This window comes from Dendrobates tinctorius, unplaced genomic scaffold (genome assembly GCF_039654945.1).
Source record: "Dendrobates tinctorius isolate UK_male_01 unplaced genomic scaffold, ASM3965494v1 ptg000010l, whole genome shotgun sequence".
Lineage (NCBI taxonomy): Eukaryota > Metazoa > Chordata > Amphibia > Anura > Dendrobatidae > Dendrobates > Dendrobates tinctorius.
Window position 1 is genome coordinate 8,868,608 of NW_027361678.1, and position 24,825 is coordinate 8,893,432.

Genomic DNA, 24,825 nt, shown 5'->3' on the forward strand with positions numbered 1-24,825 from the left:
TATTTTGGCTAAAGGTTGTGCAACCAAGTTTTAGGCTGAGGGTGCCAATACTTTTGTCTGGCCCATTTTTGGAGTTTTGTGTGAAATGATCAATGTTTTGCTTTTTGCTCCATTCTCTTTTGTGTTTTTTCATTTAAGACAAATTAAATGAAGATAATGATATAGAAGAGTTAATGGTTTGCTTTTATATCCCTTTAAATGCCTTTAAGACTTCAATTGCCTTTTGCCTTATTATTGCTAGAATTATTCTTATGTAGACTAGTAGTCTCTGTCTTCAAGGAAACTATACTTGTTATCATATTTGTTCTCAACAAAGTGTTCTGGGTATATTGTAAACAAGGTACGTACGACCCTGAGGTGATGGTGGGGGCCAAATGAGCTCCAGAGTCACATATTGTTGTAAATGGTATAAAAACATGTCTTATATTTCATTACGTCAGATAAAGTGATTTAGCCACGACCAGTGTGTGTGTCACTTTGTCTCCAAGCGCTTGTGAACAGAAAGGGCGAAAAACCTCACGATTCGGACTCACTGGTGATCTGGACAGCTGACGCTTGGTCACAACAAAAGCAGCTACGACAGTTTTGGCGCCCGACGGGGATCGTGGGAACCAGTCTATTCGGAATCCGTATGTGGGAGCTTCCTGGGAGGTTGAAAATGCAGAATCCAGGCTGCAGCAGGTGAGAACATCTATTCTTACATTGATTCTGCATCTACAACCTTTCTAAGGATGTCTACATATCTCTGGGTAAGACTGTAACAGCACGGTTCAAAAAGAACCCACATCACCAGTGAGTGGTGAGTATGTCTGTATGAGAGTTGAATAATAGAGTAATAAGATAATAATTGTCATCTGTATTATCTGTTAAACTGTTCTGGCAATATACTAATATACTAACTGGTTGTGCACTGTGTAGCACAAAGTCTGGGATAGACTGTGCAGTTTTGTATGAGGCTGTGGTTTTTGGTTGCTCTGGTTTTCAATGTTTCTTGTTGTTTAAGAAGTTGGCTTTGGTGTTCTCGGAGTGTCAGTGGACACTGCTGTAGGTTAAAGCGTCAATCAAATCCAAACTGCAAGATAGTCAGGCTGTGTGAATCCTTGTATATATGTCTATGAGAACCTCTGAATAAGATGAGAGATGAGTAATTGAGTATAAAAAAAAATCCGTGAATGAGCACGTATGAATGAATCATCACACATCATTTTTGTGTCAAGAGATTTGTTACCTTTCTAGTTGTGGTGGAATCCCGGACAGATGTGTTATAGATATTTCAAATCTACATCTGAGACTGAATGAATTGAGTAATGATATAGCTCGTGTTATATGTGGCATTACATTGTAAAGTTTCCTGAATGCATTTGGCCAGAAAAAAAGGGCAAGGCATGGTTAATCTCATTATACAGTTATCTGCTCTTACAGTGAAATCCCGTGATTTTGAGTTTTCTTTGTAGAAATTGATTTTGATAAGTCTAAAGAACTACGGAACTCTGTGAAGGACGCTCTGATGGGAGGGGGTAATGATACCGCTGCGCAGTTTTTCTTCTCCCTTCGCTCTTATCTCTGCTGAGTGTGAGCTGTGCTCAAAATTCTCTGTAATTCTATCTGTAAGGTACGCGCTGAAAGATTTGTGCATTTTAAAGCAATAGTACTTAATTGAAGTTGGAAGTTAAAAGTAAAATATGGTGCCTAATTTAGAAGGGAATTGTAAGTGTAAGTGATTGTTTGGTCATTAATGTGTTTGAACCTGCTTCTAGTTGTGTGATTGATTTGTATAGCAAATTGTGTATCAACAGAGGAGGTAGCCGACTGTACGGCTGATAAAGTAGGTCAGAGGCCTATCACACCTGGGCCTTCTTACTTTAGTCAGCGGGTTTTTTGTTGTGGGTGAGAGGCGAGGGCGAGGAGCCCTCTGGATATACCTTGGCAGGCTCACTCTGACTTGCTATGTGTGGGCTGTAAGACAGAGGTCCAGACACACAGAAGGGCATTTCAGAAGAAAGGTGAGCTGTCTAAAGTTGAAATAGCCTTCCCACAACAATCCATGGAGCTGGGCTGGAAGGATTCAGGCCTGATCCTATTCTAGCCAGCTGATCTAACGGGTGAGAGGCAGAGAGCCTTCCCGTTACATCCTGTAGGTCTACCGGGTGAGAGGCAAGGAGCCTTCCCGCTACACCTTGGCAGGCTCTCTCTGACTTGCTAAGTGTGGCCTGTAAGACAGAGGTCCAGGCACACTGGGAGAGCATTTCAGAAGAAAGGTGAGCTGTCGGCAGAAAAAGGTTGAAGCCATGGCAACTTTTTCTGTGTACAGTCGGTGCCCCCAATGAGATCCAAGACAGCTATGCAAATTGTAAAAGACAGAGCAGAAAGGAAGCAGTGAAACAGGTAGGTTGGACAAATATTGAAAAAGGCAAAAATACCAGAGTGTGAATGTTTGGATGTACAAAAAGGCACAGACAAGGGAAGAAAATAGCAAGTGAATAAATGATGCTTGAGAATGTGCAGCAGTATGAAAGGTGTATTATGAATGTTTGATTGACAAAGTGTAACCAGAGACCCAGACGAAACAGATGGACTTGTAAACACTGTGATCAGACTCAGACAAACCCAGAGTGAATAGCTACTTGTGTGACCTGTGCTACTGACCTAAGCGAATTGCGCTAAATCCTGTCCAGACAAGATCATAAGAAGCTGACATAATAGTGTGGATAGTGGGTAGTGGGGACATTGGCCCTTGAGGAGTAAGCTGACAGTAGACATCAGACGACCAACCCCATCAGGACCTGAAGTGCGACTAGAATAAGAAAGATGCAGGTGTATTATCCCTGGAGCCCCTCTGACCAGCTAGCTTTGCTGAAGCAGCTGCCTGACCCTGAAGACCAACCATTCCCGTTTTACAGACTCATAAAGGGAGTACAGCAGACATATAAGTGTACCTGGGCAGACCTAGAGAGGTTGGTGAGTTTAAAGGCAGGTGACGCACTAGGACATATAATTAAGACACACACAGATGTGACAAAGAATCCGGCTTGGGGCATGGATGATAAATCTGCACGATCTGGGGAGATGTACTGTGAGTCACTAAAACAATGGGCTATAGTGAAACAATCAGAGCAGTCCGTACTCCTGACTAATGTGACACAGCAAAAAGGAGAGAGGGTAGAGATGTACTTTGGACAGTTACAGCTGAAATGGGCAGACATGGGGTACATTTGCATAAACCCACTTGATGTTAGAATACTGGTGAATGCATTCATTGACGGTATGAACAAAGACTTACGAGACGCAGTACAGGCAGCCAGACCTGAATGGAGATATGTAGGTCCGAAAGACCTCCTTAAGGTAGCTAAAGAAGTTGAGCAAACAAGGACAATAAGACGACCTGTCTTGTATGCTGGAGCACAAGAAAAAAAGTGGAGACGTAAAAAGGGACCTAAGGACCTAGAAACAGTGAGGTGCTGGAATTGTGGTACTTACAAAACTTATTGTTAGTGACAATACCCCTATGAATTTACTGGGAGCAGATGTGCTGAGTGCGATCCCGGCCATCATACAGTACTCTCCTGAGGGTATTACAGTCACAAGTCCCCTCTCAGATAAACATTTGTGTAAGATTGTGGCAATGGTGTATATGACAAAAGCGGTGAAACTAACACCTGACACCAAAATGCCTGAGGATGAAGAAATGGGACAGGTGCCAGACACTGTTTGGGCAAGTGGGGAAAAATGATGTGGGTCGGTTGCCCATTCCCCCTGTCATGATTGAATTGCTTTAAGCAATACCCCTTGAGCCTAGCCAAATCAATTACCCCGAGCAGAGATATTAGAGAGTATGTTAAGGCAGGGGTTCTGGTGCAAAGAAACCCCCCCCCCCCGACTGCAAAGATCTTCCCCCTGCGACACCTCTTTGTATCCCATTAGGAAAAAAAGGACTCAAGGGTTTGCTGACACTTACAGAAAGGTTCATGACTTAAGGGCTATTAATGATGATACAGTGAGTGTGACCTCAATCGTCCCTAACACACACACACAATACTGTCACAGATCCCAGTAATGTCAGAATGTTTCACAGTCATTGATTTAGCAGGTGCATTCTTCTCTGTACCCCTGCACCCTGACTGTCAGTGTCTTTCTCCTTTACTCATAGAAGTGAACAATATTGTTGGACAGTCCTCCCACAAAGGGGGAAAGAAATCCCCTGCCATCTATTCAGCAGCAATGGCAGGGATCCTTGAGTAGTGGCAATCACCTCATCCGCTGATTGTACTATTACAGTACGTGGATGACCCTAAGGGTTGCAAGGTCTCACGTGACAAATTACAGTATTACAAACAAAAGGTGACATTTGTTGGGACATTGTATTGCCGAAGGTACCACACACCTGACAGGAAACAGGCAATTCAAGATCTCCCTCTACCCAGGTCACATCAGCATCTATGTACTTTCCTAGGTTTAGTGACCTACAGTAGGCCTTGGATAAGGTCCGCTTCACAAATATTCCAACCACTTTGACTGCTTGTCATCAGACCCGGGACCTCACACAAAATACAATTGATTGTGTCTGTGCGGTAGGAGCAGCTGCACTATTACTAGGAAAGGCATGTGAGATCACACTGACGTTTCTTTTGACAATCTATTCCCCATATGACATCCATGCCATACTCGTACAAGTTCAACCAAAACATGTCTATGGCCAGACAGCTCCGACTTGAGTGTGCTCTACTAATTCCTGAGTATGTCACCCTCAAAAGATGTAACGTTCTGAATCCAGCCACCCTCCTGCCTGTGGATTCAGAAAAGGGGGAATTGGTGACCGTATTAGTGAGTGAGGAAGGATACTTTGACATGACGCATGAACATGTCTGCATAAGCACTGATGAGTCAGGAGACAGTTGAGTTTGCACACGTTCATTAAAAAACCTGTTCCTAATGCAGACTTTGAGTTTCTTTTTTGTAGATGGCCCCAGATACCACCAGGATGGACGATTCTACACTGGGTATGCAGTAGTATCCTCACATGAGGTAATCCGAGCGGAACCACTCTCTCCTCACATGTCGGCGCAGGAGGCAGAGTTGAAGGCACTCACTGAGGCGTGTAGAGCCGCTGCAGGTAAAGTCGCTAATATTTTCACAGATTCGAAGCCCATTAAAAATGCAGAGCTGGTGAAACAATTGATGGAGGCATTGATGTTACCAGTCCAGGTTGGCATTGTCAAGGTAAAAGCACACACAAAGGTGACTCCGTGGAGGTAGAGGGCAATAGAAGGGCGAACAAGGCTGCTAAAATAGCACAAGGTGGCCTAGAGAGAGCAGTGGATGGTGGCGGGGAGTCAGCGTATTCCAGCCACATTGGATCTAGATGTCCTGAAATCCCTCCGGCAAAAGGCTGCCCAAACAGAGTAGGTACACCGGGGGAGACTGGGAGCTGAGCTGAACTCAAATGGAGTATGGGAGAATAAGGATAAATTGTGCCCACCAAAGTCCCTGTTCCCAATCATGGCGCAAGCAGCTCATGGCCCCACTCACACCTCAAAAAGTCACATGTGTGCCATGGTAGATGCCTTCTGGATCGCTCCTGGTTTCAGTTACGCAGCGAAACTTGTACAATCATGCCTCATCTGTGCACAGCACAACCCAGGTAAAACAGTAAAAGTCCCTAAGAAAGCGACATCTAGGCCTCTCTACCCGTTTCAGAGACTGCAGATTGACGACATACAGCTACCAAGGTAGGAGTGTATGCAAATATCCTAGTATGTGTAGATCTCTTCTCTGGTTGGCCGAAAGCCTATCCGGTAAATTGTGCAAATGCAAAAATGACTACAGACAAACTGATGAAAGAACTGATCTGCAGGTATGGTGTCCCAGAAGCCACAGAAACTGATAGGGGTACACACTTCACGGGAGAAATAATGAGGGCAGTCATGCAGGCCCTGGGTGTACAGCAAACATTTCATACACCATATAGGCCACAAAGTAGTGGGAAAGTGGAAAGACTAAATGGGACACTTAAACTGAAAATTCAAAAGGCCATGGCAGACACAGGAAAGAGCTGGGTAGAGTGCTTGCCTCTTGCACTCTTTTCAGTCAGACACACTCCAAATAGAAAGAGAGGCTTGTCTCCCTTTGAAGTCCTGTTTGGTAGTGCACCAAAGACTGGTCTGTACTTCCCACAGGTGCTACAAATGCAACACGGTTGTATGTCCAGGCCTAGCAGGAAAGACTTAATGTGGTGCATAAACATGTGTTCTCATACATTCCAGATCCTAATGCCAGTGCAGATGTGCATCAGCTGAATCCAGGTGATTGGGTGGTTATACGCAGACACGTGAGAAGGATCCGGGACCCACGATTTGACGGCCCCTTCCAAGTCCAGTTGACCACATCCACTTCAGTAAAACTTGAGGGAAAGTCCACCTGGATCCACGCCAGTCACTGCAAGAAGGTCCTGTCAACAGCAGAATGACTGTTCTCCTCATCACCTTGCTGGCAGTGACAGGGTTACTGCACTCTACAGAGACACAGGACAAACTCTTAAATGCTGATTGGGACAACAAACTTATTCGGCATCATGCTCTTCTTATAAAGGACATGGAAGGACAGAAACCGAAAGACTGTTGGATCTGTATACACAGCCCTGTATCCGCGAGGACTATGCCGTTCTTAGCCTTACCTCTGGAGACATGGGAGGTATTAACCCCACACTGCATATACAATGAGACTTGGACTCAATCTAGGTGTGCCCCGTGATATATCTGCCTCATTGGCTATAGTGGAATGGGCCGCTAATCGCTGGTTTCAGTTTAATATAACGCGGCCTAAAGGTACAAATGTGGTGGCGGGAATATGATTCAGATGTCGGAAATATGGTCGCCAGGAGGAGGACTGAAATCCCTCACTCAGACCCTATTCCCAGTGATGGACGGTGGTTCAGTCTTCAACACACTGGAGCAGACACCTGTGGTAAGGACAATAATTTCTTCCGCATATACACTCATGATCAAACACAGGTTAATAAGACAATGTACCAGGATGGTATTGAAGGCTGTAGAGCATCTACAGGTAAAATAATAAGGAAAGAAAGGGGTAAATGTACATCTGGTATAAGGGGAAAACCAATGAATAATACTTGGTGTGCCCATAAGCCTGCAGTAGGTCAGGACTTTTGAGTTTATACCAATGTATACAGACCCCGGGTCACGTTTGTGTTCTCCCTGAAGGAGTATTCTTGGTTTGCGGACATCGAGCCTACAGGTGGGAAGGCCAGACATAAGAGGGGTCTGCACTCTTGCTAAACTGACACCAGCCACTTTCATAGTTCCTCATAGTAAAATAGACACAGCAGCAGTCCCAATTCACACCTCGTATAGAAGGGCTGCAGACAATAAGCCCCAGCCAAATGGTAGGCCGCATCTAGTAGAGATGGGGATAACAAAATATTCAGTAGTATGCTAATATACCCCTTCATAACACAACTGTGGGATAAATTAGTGGAAGGTACCGACTACCTGGACGATCAGATTTTCCAGATTCTTGAAGTTCTAAATGAGACTAATACAATACAGAGACAATTAATCATAGTTACTAACCAACATACTAGAGTACTAGATTACCTGACAGCAAAAGAAGGAGGAATGTGTCAGATAATTGGTCCCAGCTGTTGTAATTATATCGGCCCTGCTGGCAATCTCCAGATCAGGGCCGGTATAGACAAAATAGGTGAACGTAGAGACCAATGGTTAAAGCAACACAGTGCAAACAGATACTCCTGGTGAGGTAACACATGCTCTTTCCTAAATCCAGCAAATTGGTTTAATGGCTTAGCAGGATGGATTTTTGGCATTTTGCAGACTTGTATGCAAATTTTGTTGTTTTGCTTATTGTTTTATGTAGCCGTAAAAGCGCTAATATATGTATTACTTAAGCTACTGAATAATGTATGTGTGGAAAAAAAAAATCTAAGGCTGAACCTTCTGTAGTGTATCATAGACCCCAGGTAGCCATAACTGATGGGGAAGGTGAGTGTCCACACTGAGGGTGGATGGGCGAAGCAGGTAGGAAGCCCCCTAATGGGTACTAGACCCATGAGACAGTAGCTCCTTTGTTGACATCACTTGACCCTGTGGCAAAGGTTATACCATTTACAAAAGGGGGAAATTGATATAGAAGAGTTAATGGTTTGCTTTTATATCCCTTTAAATGCCTTTAAGACTTCAATTGCCTTTTGCCTTATTATTGCTAGAATTATTCTTATGTAGACTAGTAGTCTCTGTCTTCAAGGAAACTATACTTGTTATCATATTTGTTCTCAACAACGTGTTCTGGGTATATTGTAAACAAGGTACGTACGACCCTGAGGTGATGGTGGGGGCCAAATGAGCTCCAGAGTCACATATTGTTGTAAATGGTATAAAAACATGTCTTATATTTCATTACGTCAGATAAAGTGATTTAGCCACGACCAGTGTGTGTGTCACTTTGTCTCCAAGCGCTTGTGAACAGAAAGGGCGAAAAACCTCACGATTCGGACTCACTGGTGATCTGGACAGCTGACGCTTGGTCACAACAAAAGCAGCTACGACAATAATAATGCCAAAGAATTTGTGTTTGCAATCATTTTCAGGAAGAAACTGAGTATTATCTGACAGAATTGCAGGGGTATCAATACTTTTGGCCACCACTGTACATAATCGGTGAGGGGATAAACAATTTGACAGATAAGGATACATCAATATAAAAGAGGATATGTTAAATTCATACAAATATAGGATAAAAAAAAGTTAAATCTACCAAATTGGCAATAAGCAGAGTATACAGTGATTTTTATAAAAACAGTGAATAACACTATTATAATATTAGTTGTAAGGAGGTGGCGTGGGCCCTCGGTTGCTCCCTCGATCCCTCACTGTCTAGTGGTTCCCCATGCGGTGCTCTGACTGTGGGTTATGCACTGATGTGTTACTGTTATGTATGTGCAGTGTTTGTATTGTCTTAATGTTTTACCATTGTACCTTGTAATGTATACATAAGTCAGCCTAGGGATAGTAAGAGGTTAATAAAGGGGGCTGGGTAAGCAGACTAAAGAAAGAAGGAATCTCAGGTTTCTGGGTCAGTGCCCAGGCAGGCTTGCCCTGGCAGGACGTGCTCCTCTGGTAGGAGCGTGCCATACCCCTGGAAGAGAACAAAGCTGCCAATCAACTGCCGGGCAGCAATAATGGGCAGAAGGACTTCGCAGGTGCGCACCTATGGACTTTTGGCTCTGGAGAGCCGAGTGGGAGTTGCCTCTGTTGCTGCAGCCGTTGTTAAAGGAACAGAAACCGTGAATAGGGACAGCTCAGGAATTGCTATCTTCTTCTCTACTTCATCTTTATTAAACAAATAAACCACCAGAAAAAAACAAATGTTTATAATACCGCCATATAAGGCAACAGCAATACTCAAAATTGATATACTCAACCACAGAGAAAAACACAGTGGTAAAATGTGGTATACATAGTATTAATTAAAGGACTGGGTTTGTCACACCCCTAGATATAAGAAAATATATTCCTAAAGTGTCCTAGTGTGTAAAACTACTCATAGTGCAGTCTAAAGAAAGAGGAGTGGAAAAAATCCCATATTTATAGTCAGCTCAAAATAGTCTGAACCACTCCACAATACTATATATACCACATATTTTACCACTGTTCATTTCCTTTGCAATATTGAACAAATTGTTGTCCATAAATAATTTTAAGTGTATTTTTATATACTTTTATTTTTATGTAATAATAAAATTGTCAATTTTTTGAGCATTCTAAACAGCTTTGTGTACTCTTTTTCTCTGTGATTGAGTACATCTTTATTAAACCAGTAGCCACTGTTGGGCTCTAAAAAGTGTGACGCATGGTGCATCCAAAGGATGCCGTTCCAGCATGGAGAGCCGCTGTGTAATGGAGGTAACCAACTGTGACCTAGGATTGGGACTAGAACTGTCTTTTCATGTGCAAGGGGCCTAGGTGCTCACTGACTGTGACCTAGTGAACTCGCCCATGACTGCCACCCCGTGCTCCCTTGTTACATTAGTCACACCATCAGCACTGTATAGTAGCATTCCTATGGCAATATGTTCTTATTAATATCAACATGGAGATACTAAAAAGTCTTGTATTCGTTTCATATTGAAAGTGATCATTGTTGTACCACCATTTCTATCACCTTTGGCATTAATATCAATAATAGAAAAGTGTTTCTCCATGGACCTGCTGAAAAGTGAGCATGGAAACTGTGGGAGTTTAGTTTGCAGAAGAAGAGATAATGTAACAACTATAGTGTAACACTCAAGAACCTCTTGACTTGAGACAATGAGTAAAGTGAAGTACGGTAACAAGTCTGTATTCACACAAATAAATGCGGGTGCAGCAAGTGAGCAACAGTTCAAGAAAGAACAGCAAACCGGGAGATAGCGAAGTAGTTCATATGCAGCACTGCTGCAGGCAAAGTCTCTTGGGCGAGATACACACCAGGGAACCCCATTCAAAAGACACAGTTCACAACAGAGCTGAAAGGCTCTGAATAATAAGAGTCCCGAAAACAGTATAGGGCTGTGAGTCTCTTATGAAGTCCAGAATAGACAAATACTGCCACTGCACACCAACTAAATTAGCTGAAGTAAGCCAAGCTTACGTGTCCTAAGCAGGCAGGTGCAGGGCTGCCACTAGGAATTTTGGGGCCCCATACTGGCAGAATTTTTTGGGCCCCCTTGAGACTCCACCCAGGCTCCACCCCAGCCCCGCCCTCCACCCTTCAAACTGTCCACAGCCCCACCGCTCTCTCTTAGAAAAATTCCACTTCTCACCAATCACACATTAACAGTTCCCATCTCCAGATCACACACACAGCCAGCAGCTCTTGTTATGACCAAAAGATTTTTTAAATCTGCCACCACTAGGTAGACTCTTTTGGCTGAGCCCTATTCTACTCTAACCTATTAAACAGTTGCTAAAATATCCAATACAATTTAGGTATATTTTTTTATTTATTTTTTAATTTTTAAAATGACCAATAATATCACATCCAAAGGGACAAATACCACCACACCATGCCCAGACACCATATTACCACCACATGGTGACCAATAATACCACATACAGGGAACAAATACAGCCACACCATGACCACACCACACATTACCACCAGTGATAGAATAATAGCACATACAAGGGACAAATACCACCACACCATGCCCAGACACCATATTACCACCACATGGTGACCAATAATACCACATACAGGGAACAAATACAGCCATACCATGTCCAGGCCACATATTACCACCAGTGACAGAATAATAGCACATACAAGGGACAAATACCACCGCACCATGACCAGACCACATATTACCAGCACATGGTGACTGAATACTACAATACTGATCATTAATAAAAAAACATTACTGTCACCATAAGTGCCATTATACACAGTAGATCTGTACTTAGTATGTAGTGTGTGTACAGGTAATACAGTGATCACCAGTGACATTATACACAGGAACTCTGTATATAGTGTCAGTGTACAGGTAATACAGTGATCACTGGTGACATTATGCACAGGACCTCTGTATATAGTGTCAGTGTACAGGTAATACAGTGATCACTGGTGACATTATGCACAGGACCTCTGTATATAGTGTCAGTGTACAGGTAATAGTGATCACTGGTGACATTGTACAAAGGCACTCTGTATATAGTGTATAGTGTCATTGTACAGGTAACACAAACTCACCAGTGATGTCTCTAGGTGAAGTCCTTCATCTTTGCTTTTCATCTTTCATCCAGCACAGATCGCCATCACGTCTTCCAGCCAGGGCTTGTCTCTGGAGGAAATAACACAGTTATCTAGAGCTCCACTTGCAGAACACATTACTTAATTTTTTTCCTAACTTCTACACTACACCAGATGAAGAAAAAAAGGCGACATAGTGTCGCTCTGCACAGTAACAGAACCTCCCCCCGTTTAAAACAGTATCCTCAAAAAAATAAAATAAATACATCACTGCAGTAATAATATCCCTTAATTAGCCCCTATGGTAATAATATCCCCCATCCTGGCTCCAGCCATATTTTCTCTCATCCTGCCCTCATGAGTATCCATTCTGCCCCCACATGATCTCCAGATCCTGCCCCATCTGTCTACATCGTATCCATCCTGCCCCATGATCCTGCACCATGTGTCTCCCATCCTGTACCCTGTGTCTCACATTCTGCCCCCTCCTGTGTCTCACTGTCACATTCTGCCCCCTCCTGTGTCTCTGTCACATTCTGCCCCCGTGCCTCACATTCTGTCCCCTCCTGTGTTTCACTGTCACATTCTGCACCCTCCTGTGTCTCACTGTCACATTGTGCCCCCTCTTGTGTCTTACTGTCACATTATGCCCCCATGTCCATTCTGACCCCGTGTCTCACATTCTACCCCCATGGGCATTCTGCCCCCTCCTGTGTCTCACTGTCATATTCTGCCTGCCCCCATGTCTTGCATTCTGCCCCCATGTCTGCATTCTGCCCCCATCATGTGTGCATTCTGCACCCATGTCTGCATTCTGCCATGTCTTGCATTCTGTCCCCATGTCTTGCATTCTGTCCCCATGTCTTGCATTCTGTCCTCATGTCTTGCATTCTGTCCTCATGTCTGCATTCTGCCCCCATGTCTGCATTCTGCCCCCATGTCTTGCATTCTGTCCCCATGTCTTGCATTCTGCCCCCATGTCTTGCATTTTGCCCCCATGTCTGCATTCTGCCTCCATGTCTTGCATTCTACCCCCATGTCTTGCATTTTGCCCCGTGTCTACATATTTGGCCCTGTGTGTCTCTAATCCTGCCCCCTGTCTCCCTATTTGCCCCTGTGTGTCTCCAATCCTGCGCCCTGTCTCCACATTTGCCCCTGTGACTCCAATCCTGCCCCCTGTCTCCATATTTGCCCCTGTGTGACTCCAATCCTGCCCCCTGTCTCCACATTTGCCCCTGTGTGACTTCAATCCTGCCCCCTGTCTCCACATTTGCCCCTGTGTGACTCCAATCCTGCCCCCTGTCTCCATATTTGCCCCTGTGTGACTCCAATCCTGCCCCCTGTCTCCACATTTGCCCCTGTGACTTCAATCCTGCCCTGTCTCCACATTTGCCCGTGTGACTCCAATCCTGCCCCCTGTCTCCACATTTGCCCGTGTGACTACAATCCTGCCCGCTGTCTCCATATTTGCCCCTGTGTCTCCAATCCTGCCCCCTGTCTCCACATTTGCCCCTGTGTGACTTCAATCCTGCCCCGTCTCCACATTTGCCCGTGTGACTCCAATCCTGCCCCCTGTCTCCACATTTGCCCCTGTGTGACTACAATCCTGCCCCCTGTCTTCATATTTGCCCGTGTCTCCAATCCTGCCACCTGTCTCCATATTTGCCCCTGTGTGACTCCAATCCTGCCCCGTCTCAATATTTGCCCGTGTCTCCAATCCTGCCCCCTGTCTCCATATTTGCCCCTGTGTGACTCCAATCCTGCCCCCTGTCTCCACATTTGCCCCTGTGTGACTACAATCCTGCCCGCTGTCTCCATATTTGCCCCTGTGTGTCTCCAATCCTGCCCCGTCTCCATATTTGTCCCTGTGTGACTCCAATCCTGCCCCGTCTCCATATTTGCCCCTGTGTCTCCAATCCTGCCCCCGGTCTCCATATTTGTACCTGTGTGACTACAATCCTGCCCGCTGTCTCCATATTTGCCCCTGTGTGACTCCAATCCTGCCCCCTGTATCCATATTTGCCCGTGTCTCCAATCCTGCCCCGTCTCCATATTTGCCCCTGTGTGACTACAATCCTGCCCGCTGTCTCCATATTTGCCCCTGTATGTCTCCAATCCTGCCCCCTGTCTCCATATTTGCCCCTGTGTGACTCCAATCCTGCCCCCTGTCTCCATATTTGCCCCTGTGTCTCCAATCCTGCCCCCTGTCTCCATATTTGCCCGTGTGACTCCAATCCTGCCCCCTGTCTCCATATTTGCCCGTGTCTCCAATCCTGCCCCCTGTCTCCATATTTGCCCCTGTGTTACTACAAGCCTGCCCGCTGTCTCCATATTTGCCCCTGTATGTCTCCAATCCTGCCCCGTCTCCATATTTGCACCTGTGTCTCCAATCCTGCCCCCTGTCTCCATATTTGCACCTGTGTCTCCAATCCTGCCCCGTCTCCACATTTGCCCGTGTGTCTCCAATCCTGCCCCCTGTCTCCATTTTTGCCCATGTGTCTCCAATCCTGCCCCCTGTCTCCATATTTGCTCCTGTGTGAATCCAATCCTGCCCCGTCTCCATATTTGCCCGTGTCTCCAATCCTGCCCCGTCTCCATATTTACCCCTGTGTCTCCAATCCTGCCCCCTGTCTCCATATTTGCCCCTGTGTGACTACAATCCTGCCCCCTGTCTCCATATTTGCCCCTGTGTGTCTCCAATCCTGCCCCGTCTCCATATTTACCCGTGTCTCCAATCCTGCCCAGTCTCCATATTTGCTCCTGTCTCCAATCCTGCCCTCTGTCTCCATATTTGCCCCTGTGTGACTCCAATCCTGCCCCTGTCTCCATATTTGCCCGTGTCTTCAATCCTGCCCCGTCTCCATATTTACCCCTGTGTCTCCAATCCTGCCCCCTGTCTCCATATTTGCCCCTGTGTCTCCAATCTTGCCCCGTCTCCATATTTGCCCCTGTGTCTCCAATCCTGCCCCCGTGTCTCCATTCTGCCAGGGATACATATTGCCCCTTTCAAAAATAAAAACTTTCTTCTTACCTGACCTCGCTCCTGCGCTGAAGATGGAGCTGCTGCTGTGTGAGCTGAAAGGACCTGTGGTGACATCATCATGTGATCAGGGGGCGGATCTGATCAATGCTGAAGGCCTGTGATAATGATGACGTCACCACAAGTCCTTCAGCTCTTCTCTATCTTTCGGATGTCGGGCGCTGTGGCGGCTCTGCTGATGTGTGCGCTGCAGGCCCGATCGCAGCGCACACTTGGGGCCTGCCCGGGGCCCCTATGACGCACAGCACTTGGGGCCCGATGACTGGCAGCACAGGAGTGGGGCCCCTGATCTGCGGGCCCCCTTCTGTACTGATGTTCATCGGGCCCCATACAGCAGTAAGGGCTGTCATGCCCTGATGGCGGCCCTGAATGTGTCTTCAGTAAAATGGCGCCGAAGAGCGCTATGCGCATGCGCGATTGCGACGCCGAACTCCTGCCCGGTCTCCAGCGAGAAGAGAAGCACTACGGCATCACTCCTCCCGGTCAGGTAAGTATGTAAGTATGGCGCCGGAGATCGTGGTATGCATTCAGTGTCTATGCGTACCACGATCTCCGGCGCCAGGCTCGGACTGGCCCATAGGGTAACAGGGGAATTCCCCGGGGGGCCCCTGTGCAGATCTGGGCCCTCAATCCCATTGTGTGGGTAGAACTTGGCATAATTCACTCTATACTGAAAAAAGCAGCATCTCATCATTCATTAACCAAACTACCCAGTTTATTATTATATACTGCTATAGGTAAATTTGTGAGCAAGGGTAGTGTAATATTTGTGTGCAAGTAACAAGGGGGCCCCCAAAGTCAAATTTACTGGTGGGCCCTTGGCACCCCAGTCCGACACTGCATACAGATGATCGCTGTCGAACTTCAAATGGGCCTGGACATGTGCTGAGTGAGCAGGTGGACTTTGAGTGTCCTGCAGGATTATAATCCATGACGGCGTAGTGTGTTACTAATGGTAATGTTTGAAACTGTAGACTCAGCTCTCTTCAGGTCATTGGTCAGGTCCTCCCGTGTAGTTCTGAACTGATTTGTTTCCTTTCTCAGAATCATCCTTATTCCCACGTTGCGAGATCTTGAATGGAGCCCCAGACTGAGGAAGATTGACAGTGATCTTGTGTTTCTTCCATTTTCTAATAATTGCTCCAACAGTTGTTGCCTTCTCCACCAAGCCGCTTGCCTATTGTCTTGTAGTCCATCACAGCCTTGTGCAGGTCTACAATTTTGTCCCTGGTGTCCTGAGACAGCTCTTTGGTCTTGGCCATGGTGGAGTGGTTGGAGTGTGATTGAGTGTGTGGACAGGTGTCTTTTGTACAGGTAACGAGTACAAACAGGTGCAATTAATACAAGTAATGAGTGCAGAGTAGGAGGCTTCCTAAAGAAAAACTAACAGGTCTGTGAGAACCAGAACTCTTGCTTGTTAGTAGGTGATGAAATACTTTTTTCAAAATGTAAATTAATTATGTAAAAATCATACAATGTGATTTTTTTGGATTTTATTTTTAGATTCTGTCTCTCACAGGTGAAGTGTAGGAGGGAAAACTTGCAAAATCGGTAGTGTATCAAATATTTATTTTCCCCACTGTATATAAATAGTATATATCAAAAAGATTAATTTAGACTAAAAACATTTACATAGAGTGATATTTACTTACTGAGTTTAGTGTTCACTTGTAAATCAATGGAGGAAAAGATTTCAAAGTCAATAGAATGTTCAACCTGAACACTAAAAATTAACTCTCTCCCCATGTGACCAGACCCAGGCACATTATATGGTACATAACCACACCCACAGGTGAGGTATGGATCACATGGTCATGACCTCACTACAGGTCCTATTCCACACACAGCCACACACATACAGGCTTTACATTGGGCATTCAGACACATGCCCCTTGGTGGGTTTGTAGGTGACTGGTCCCACCCATCTCACCAAGTCACCTAAAAGCTTTCCCAATACACAGCAACAAACCCTCAGCAGTATTATCTCTGCTGATTAATACATATTCCAACTTACGTCACAGGCACCCACCCCTGTGATACATATCGGCCATTTATAATCCTGCCGCTCACCATTTTCCCATCATAACAAAGGGAATACCTGCATGCATGTCCCGGGCAGCCCATACAGCGCCCTCTAGCTGTCACAGGGGTCACTGCATCACAATATAAATATATATATATATATACATATATATATATATATATAGTTATTATTTATTTTTTGCACAAATAATATATTTTTTAATATTTTTAAGCACTTTTACTCTTTTATTGTCACTGATCCTTATGTTTTTGAGATTTAATTAATGACTTATGGATTTATATTGTTCAGGTTTTTCCTGACTACTGATAAAGGATTTTTTAGGGCCATTTCTGCATGAAATATCATTTTTTATATATATAAACAATATATGATAGTTGTGCTGACACCTCTAGGTAGCAGTGTCTTGGTATTATTTTTTAATTATGTGTATGAATTTTTATGTGTATTCTACCACTGTAACAATAATCAATTGAAATATCGATTATTACCGTGTGTGTGTGTGTGTGTGTGTGTGTGTGTGTGTGTGTGTGTGTGTATATATATATATATATATATCTCTTTGATCTCTGATCCAGATATTGTTTTTACAGATATGAGCTGGCACGGAGATACTTCACCAAAAAATGTGTGGCCTGTATTCCAATTACACCTGGAGCTGAGCTAGCTATATACGGCTAATATATCCCACAGGTAGCAGCAGCAGCAGCACCAGAACACAGGAAGGGAATGGACCCTCTTGATGTATGCAATGCTCTATATACACACATACAATGCATTCAGGCCTTGCACTGATGTGTATACAGTGACGTACACTACCCTGCCTGTCTAATACTGGAACCTATAAACTCCGGAATTAGTCCTGAGAAGGACTGTTGGTTAAGCTGGATGTCAGTATTTAGAATGGTAGACCCCACACTAAATAAGAAATCTCCAATTCTGACCCTATCAAGGCAGCTGTTCTACCTACACTCTCTCACAACAGAGCTGAATGTGTCGAGCAGGGCGGCATCCGGTCTCTTATACCCCTGATGATGCTGTTCAGCCAGCCAATCACTCCACGATCACAACTACGATGGCTGCGGCGCTTCATAATGTGGCGCCACTGAGGGTTCAGTCACCACAGAGGTACTGCACCTCACCCAGAGGTATGGTATCCCACTTCCCAGGTAAGATGGAGACACCTAACAGGACTAACACCTGCACCCAACACACACCCTAGAGCAGCAGGGCACCCTGGATGGACCTCAACGGAGGAGGATCTCAACCCTGCCGGGTGGTAAAGGGTGTTGGGAGGTGGGTGGAACTAGAGGGTTTAGAGCAGGAGAAGAGAGTTTAGTAAAGAGTTTTCCCTGAGGGGAGGAAGGGGAAGGACGTGTTTAGAGAGTCTTCCCGTAGGGGAAGAGGTGAACAGACGTGTGGAGCAACTCCTGGTCAGGAGGAGCTGCTGGAAGGAAGGGATCCCTAGAGGCACAGCGCAGTGACCATACTGCCCGTGGTGCTCGTTTCATGCCGGCAGACGTCGAGTGGAGGGATCAGGTCACAGAGGGGTATTGGCCCCCGAGCCTAGTGGCGATCTCAGCAGACTCAACTAGCAAGCCGAAGGAAGAGGCACCTTTGGGTAACTCAGCCATGAGCCACAGTTATCTTCTCCGGAGGGAGCAAAGGAACGCAGCGAGGACATTACCCGACAAGGTCCACGGCTTCAGGCCTGGACACTTACTGTGAAGTGTTGGGAAGGAAGAGTAGTAGAAAAGCCAGCACAGTGAGACGGTCAAGAAAGGCACATACTGAAGGGAGTACTGGAAAGGTTTTCTCCATCCGCTGGGAAGTTTGCTGAACCTCTCACCTGGAGGAAGCAGCATCAAGCGGGCATATGCGCATCAGAACTGTGAGTAAAACTTTGGAACTGCACTCAGCTTTGTCCTCTGAATTCTTTCTGCAACACCTACTCAGCACTTCTACATCTATCATCATCAAACACAACATCTTTACTACAACTGCTGCCCTGGGACAAAGCTCTGCCTGTGGAGGGCTATACCAACTCTGCTGCATCACCATCAGTCCCAGAGGCTCTGCCCTGCAGCGCTGGTCACCTCTGACCGGAAACCACAGGTGGTGTCACGAACATTTTACAAACTCTATATTTTTCCCCTGTAAATATCCCCTTTTATTTGACGCCCAGGGCCAAGAACCGGGTCACTGCTGCCTTGACACTGCCCCTTTAAGAAGAGGCCCGGTACCGAATATCTCTACTGCCCAGGTGGGCAATCCAATAGCCTGGCAGACAATCCAGAGCCCCCTTTTTTTCTACATTTATTTGCTTGTTCACAATGCAGACTACAGCCAGATCATTTTAATACAACAGTGTGAAAATCCAGCAATTTAAACGGCTTTTTCCGTCCTAGGCCTCACACCTGAGTGCGCAGAAAATTCTGGCCTTTTTTTGTGGTACTGTAGTATTTTTGGAGTGTCTTATTTATCACTGTGTTTTGAACGCCACACGCATCGCATATCATTGCGCTAAATATTTTACAATTTTAGTACTCCAACAATTCTTTTTAGTGTCATCGCCAAATTATTGACAATTTTGGCAGGCCAAAAAAAATCCAGGCCACATATTTAACAGTGTTCTATCGCCGTCAGATACCAGATCTATCTGTGTTCTACAAGTTGTGGCATTTCCGGCCTATATTAAACTGTTTATACAGTTTTTTAAGGTAAAAAAAACTCCAGGCCACATAATTAACAGTCTGTTATCTCCATCAGACGCCTGGTCTATCTGTGCTCTACTTTTCAGGCCTACATTCCTCTTTTTTGCTGTCTGCTACCCTAGGTCTATACACTATTTTGGGGTAAAAAATTAAAAGACTACAGGCCACATACTGAACAGTGTGGCATTTCTGTGACACGCCTTCTCTATCAGTGTTCCATAGAATGTTAAGAACCGGAATCTGTGCTGTGAATCGTTGCTACGGGCAACAGGGACATTTTTGCAATTAGACAGTTTTGATAAATGAAACGCCAAATATTCGACACTTCCTGCTGATGTATAGAGCTCTGTTTAAAATTGTAATATGTGATATCTGGAGCTATATTTATTAACCCCTTCTTGACCGGGTAGTTTTTCGTTTTTTTTCCTCCCTTTTTCGAAAAAGCCATAATTTTATTTCTTCATTTGTCCTCTAATACAGCCGTATGTGAGCTTGCTTTTTTTTCAGTGGGCCGAGCTGTAGCTTCAAACGACCGCATTTACTTTGTCATTCAATTTTTTATTGCTTTTTTTTTAAAAAAAGGAAAAAAAAATTAGTTTGGTAAAATTGTGTAGAAAAAAGGGATTCCGACATGTTTGTTCCTTATTGTGTTACTTGTGTGTGATAAAAATGACCTCACAACAAAAAAAATTTCCCATGTCAGATACAATTCTGGTAATGTCCAATATGCATAAGTTTTCTTTTTACTAAAATGGTGGAAGAAAATTAGAAATTTAGTAAGAAAAAAAATGACAATTGGTTTGTGTCGCCATATTCTCAGACATTGTAACATTCTGATTTTGAAAAAAATGCAATTTTGGCAGTTCCATTTTTTTTCTCATTTCAGTATTTACTGTTTGGGATAATTATTTTTATATTTTTGTATAGTGGACTTATACTAATGGAGTGATCCTAGTTATGCTCATTTTTTTTATTATTATTAACTGGGAAGGATAAGTAATTCAAATTAAATTTTTGAATTTAAAAAAAAAACAAAAAAAACACACCTTTTTTTTATTTATTTCATTTTTTAGTCTCTTTAGAAGATTTGACCCTGAGATTTTCTGATCTCTTGTAAAGGGACTGTATCGCTGTATATAGCTTTAGTTACGTTTTCATATGAAATTAAGCCAGGCTGGTCTTAACATTTGGATGAAAATAAAAGATAGGGCCCATATAGACATTACAACTGATAAACCCCTTGCAATTGTGTCCTGAGGGGACTAATGGGTGCTGGTGCGCACAAATCGGCATTTACTTAATTTAAGTACCACTCTTGGCAATTAAATAGTAAAACTGAAGCAATCGGAGTGTTCTCCAGTCACTGCAGTTATAGGCAGGTGGCAGCTATGTAATACAGCTGGTGTTAGCCTGGTAAAATGCATGCTCAGCGCCTGAGCCCTCATTTAAAGGGAATCTGTCACCCCTTTTTTGAGATATCATACAATGATATCATTCAATTGTGTGTCACATAAGGATTCTCTTAGTACTTTTGCTTCCCCCTAACCCCGCAGCTTTCATGCATAGATACCTTTTTTATATCGGTTCAGATGTATGTAAACTGCTGCTGTCCTGTCCGCTGGGCGGGGCTTATTCAACTGCTCCCCCCTCCCTGTCTTGCTCTACGCATTTCTTCTTGTGTAGAGCCAGACAGGGATGGGGGGGAGCAGGTGAATAAGCCCCGCCCAGCGGATTGGACAGCGGCAGTTTACATAAAAAGGGGTGACAGATTCCCTTTAATGGAAAGTGTATTTTCATTATTTGTTCTCAAAGAGATTAACAAATCTTATATTATCTCAGCAGGTGCAAACGTTATGATGCCCTCTGGCATAGCAGATGTGAAAGAAGAAGACCTTGGTGATGCCAGATCCCCTATTTTACCTGAGAGAAAACTGGTTAAAATAGAAAATCCTATTGACCTTTACAGCCTTAATTTACTCACCGATATTGGAAGAGGAAGCTATGGAAAGGTAAGAATTTATACTACTCCGTGCTCCCCAATGTATTCTTCACCAGATACTCAGGATGGTATAAATATTCATTACAGGATCTTCATATGTAATGATAATTGGGTTACACCAGTGATCCATTACACAGATCCCTAGAATAGATGAGAGTTTGCTCTGATCTTCTGTGATTTTTCTCCAGGTCGTCTTGGCATCAGATCCGGTCAGCAAAGAATTACTAGCCCTTAAGATCATGGAAAAGAGTTGTTGTGATGAAGAAACATTCTCTACAGAGTTAAAGGTCCTAAGTATTGGCGCCGACTGCCGCTTCATAACATCTCTGAGGGGCTTTGTAGAAACATCACAAGATTATATAATAGCCATGGAGGCAATGGCCGGAGGAGATCTGTTTAGCCAAATGTTAGAATCGATGAAGTTCGATATAGAGACCACAAGGTAAATATCTTAGGCTGAATCATAATAATCTGCTGCCCGTTCATTATGGTCCGAAAGTGTGTGTAACCACTGATCCATCCTCTACTTTCTTCTCCACAGACGCTTTGCAGCAGAAATGGTTTGCGGAATGCAGTTCCTCCATGAACACGGCGTGATCGGTAATCGGTTCATCTTCATAAATCTATGTTGTCACCTTACATATCTATTGTAGAAAGTTCTTTTCATGAATTATCCTCACCATCAGTGTCTGCTCCTTTTCTCTGCAGTGACCTGAAGCCTCATAACGTCCTCATTGATGGCACTGGACACATAAAAATCTGTGACTTTGGCACTTCAGCCGTGAATGTGGGCAAGGATGACCTCTTGGAAGAACTTGTTGGCACGAAGGGTTACATCGCGCCTGAGGTAAGGAACATCCCTGAGTGATTGATGTCGATAGTAGGATTGAGTACTAATCTGAGTAACCAGCTCATATCTCATCACAGACCGGTCCTCATAGGCTCTGTGTGTAAATCCCCTCCCCGAAATATTCAGCTCATCTCCTATCTTATGTTCCTACAGGTACTGGATAGAGAAGGCTACAATCATCTGGCAGATTCCTTTTCATTTGGTGTCATCCTGTACATGATGATTGTGGGGACGTCTCCATTCTATAACAGTGGCGATATGGACGACTACCATGAGTCTTTGGACAACGTCCTATATTTCCCACCCTGCATCTCCATCGATGAGCTTGACATCCTAGAAGGGGTAAGTAGGATTAGGTGAGGAAGAATGATGGTAGATTATAAGGAAGGATAGAGGACATGATGCTGACAGTCCATAGACATTGTGTAATAACATATCAGTAATAATACATAATATAACGATCAATGGTCTCTCTCATCTTCCAGCTTCTCTGCAAAACTCCATCTGCTCGGTATGCCATAACATTGTTCATTAGAGAACGCCCATTCTTCCATTCCAAAAACTGGAGTGACGTGGAGTCCGGCAGAGCTGAACCACCGTTCCATTACGAAAATGTAAGTATAGCACATACGGACATCCATAGTGTTACCTCTGCCCAGTAGCACACATACCCACCATACACCTCATCATTATATCCCCCAGTATACAGTATATATGTGAGGCGCCAGTTCTAAGAAATGTACATTTCTCTTCTTAAAAAGGAGAAAAGCAGCGCTCACCTTTAAAAATCACTTTCTTAATAACATCCTTTAAGACATATCATCAGTAGAGAGAGAAGTATCAGGTGCCACTGTTCACAGAGTTCAGCCGATATAGTCTACAGGACATTAATAAAGGAGTATTTTTATACGGCGAGTGACGCTTTTCTTCATTTTTGGCCTGCAATTGTTTCCCCAGTTTGGTGTCTATTAAACTGGGCTCCCCTGTGGTCCACGGACCCTTTTTGAAATGTGCAACCTGCGATATTGTGATCTCCGCCCAGAGTTTATGATGGTGTCGAGTGGCTTCCATTTCTTTATTTTGAATATATTTCTTTTCTTACAGGAGTAATAGGTTGATATAAATCAGCCCCATTCCAGCAACATCGAGGAATGAAGCTTTAATTAATCGGATGAGACAATTACCTGGACTTTCTAATTTACCGGACTGTGACAAATACTACAGAGCTTCCACCACATTAACAGCCACGTAGATTCGAGCACCAAACATCCAGGGATGTATTCCGATCGCCATATTTGGGGTCAGGAAGGAATTTTTTTCCCCTGAGGATATTCCAACAACAAGTCCTCGGGGTTATTTTTCGCCTTCCTCTGGATCGAAATGGCAAGTAAACAAAGGCTGAAATTGAAGGACTTCTTTCAGCCAAACTTGCCATTTGGTTGACTCATTTACACTGTGGTAAGGACAAGACTACTGGATATGGACAGAGAAGGCAGCGGCTGCTCCTTCTCCACCGGATATGGCCAAAAAGAAGGCAGCGGCTGCTCCTTCTCATACTTGGCCATAGGCCGGGGTCACCCTTGCAAGAAACTCGCACGAGTCTCGCGTCTCAATACCCGGCACTGCCACCGGCACTTGGACCTTAGCGCTCAGCTGCATAGAAACAAACTCCAGTCTTGATTGACAGCGGCAATTGTGACCCCGGCCATATACAGACACTACCGGGTCATGGACAGAATGAAGAAGCGGCTGCTCCTTCATCTACCTGTCCATGGCCAGACAGAAGGCCATATGGTTGATCGTGGTGCTGTAAGAATCCAAGAAAACTCCATCTACACAGATCACACGTTACACATTCCTGCTCTTCTCCTCTCCATCGCGTGTGATCTAGACCTGGATGTGCAAAAACAGCACAAGTACAACCAATGGCCCAAGGAGCGGAATCATCAACATCTGCTCCTCTCTATAGAAAGTTACTGTATCTACAGACTTTCTTATTTCATCTTTGCATATTAGGAACAACTTTTATGCAAAAATAAATATATTGAACATCAATGCTGCTTCTAGAATGATTCTTCTGACAGAACTGCTGTTTGGTACTTTTACTAATATCCCGGTGACCTAATGTAATTGTGGAAGGGGCTGAATATCTCATAAGGATTTCTGCATACAGTAAAATATTTAAGTTCTAAAAAAAGATGAGAGAATTTAATCTACTCAAACTTTACAAGTATCCTCATTTACTGCTCTCCCAGTAGCATAACTTCTGGAGAAGCAGAGGTTGAAGTCGCCCCAAGCCCCTCACTCAGACGGGCCCACCCAAAGCTTAACTTATCGGTGAGGGCAGCCAGATGATACAGAAAGACTTGATACAGAATAGCAGGGGGGCACACTAGACGAGCCCTGGGCAGAGATAAGGAG

At 44.4% G+C, this 24,825-nt stretch overlaps 1 protein-coding gene and 1 long non-coding RNA gene across 3 annotated transcripts in view; one reads left to right on the forward strand and one right to left on the reverse strand.

Moving 5' to 3' along the window:
* On the forward strand, positions 1 to 24,459 carry LOC141098522 (protein kinase C-like 1B). 2 transcript variants are annotated; one of them, XM_073586402.1, is made up of 9 exons: positions 1 to 681; positions 6,261 to 6,960; positions 21,395 to 21,564; positions 21,743 to 21,996; positions 22,096 to 22,154; positions 22,263 to 22,401; positions 22,558 to 22,746; positions 22,890 to 23,018; positions 23,509 to 24,459. In XM_073586402.1, the coding sequence occupies exons 2-6, from the start codon at positions 6,828 to 6,830 to the stop codon at positions 22,268 to 22,270; spliced, it is 624 nt and encodes a 207-aa protein (XP_073442503.1). In that variant the 5' UTR covers positions 1 to 681; positions 6,261 to 6,827; the 3' UTR covers positions 22,271 to 22,401; positions 22,558 to 22,746; positions 22,890 to 23,018; positions 23,509 to 24,459. The 2 variants fall into 2 exon arrangements, with proteins under 2 accessions (XP_073442503.1, XP_073442493.1); XM_073586392.1 differs by lacking the exon at positions 1 to 681 and adding an exon at positions 687 to 799.
* LOC141098575 (uncharacterized) overlaps positions 1 to 24,825 on the reverse strand; it is a 105,487-nt gene that overhangs the window by 38,736 nt on the left and 41,926 nt on the right. The window lies entirely within an intron of this gene.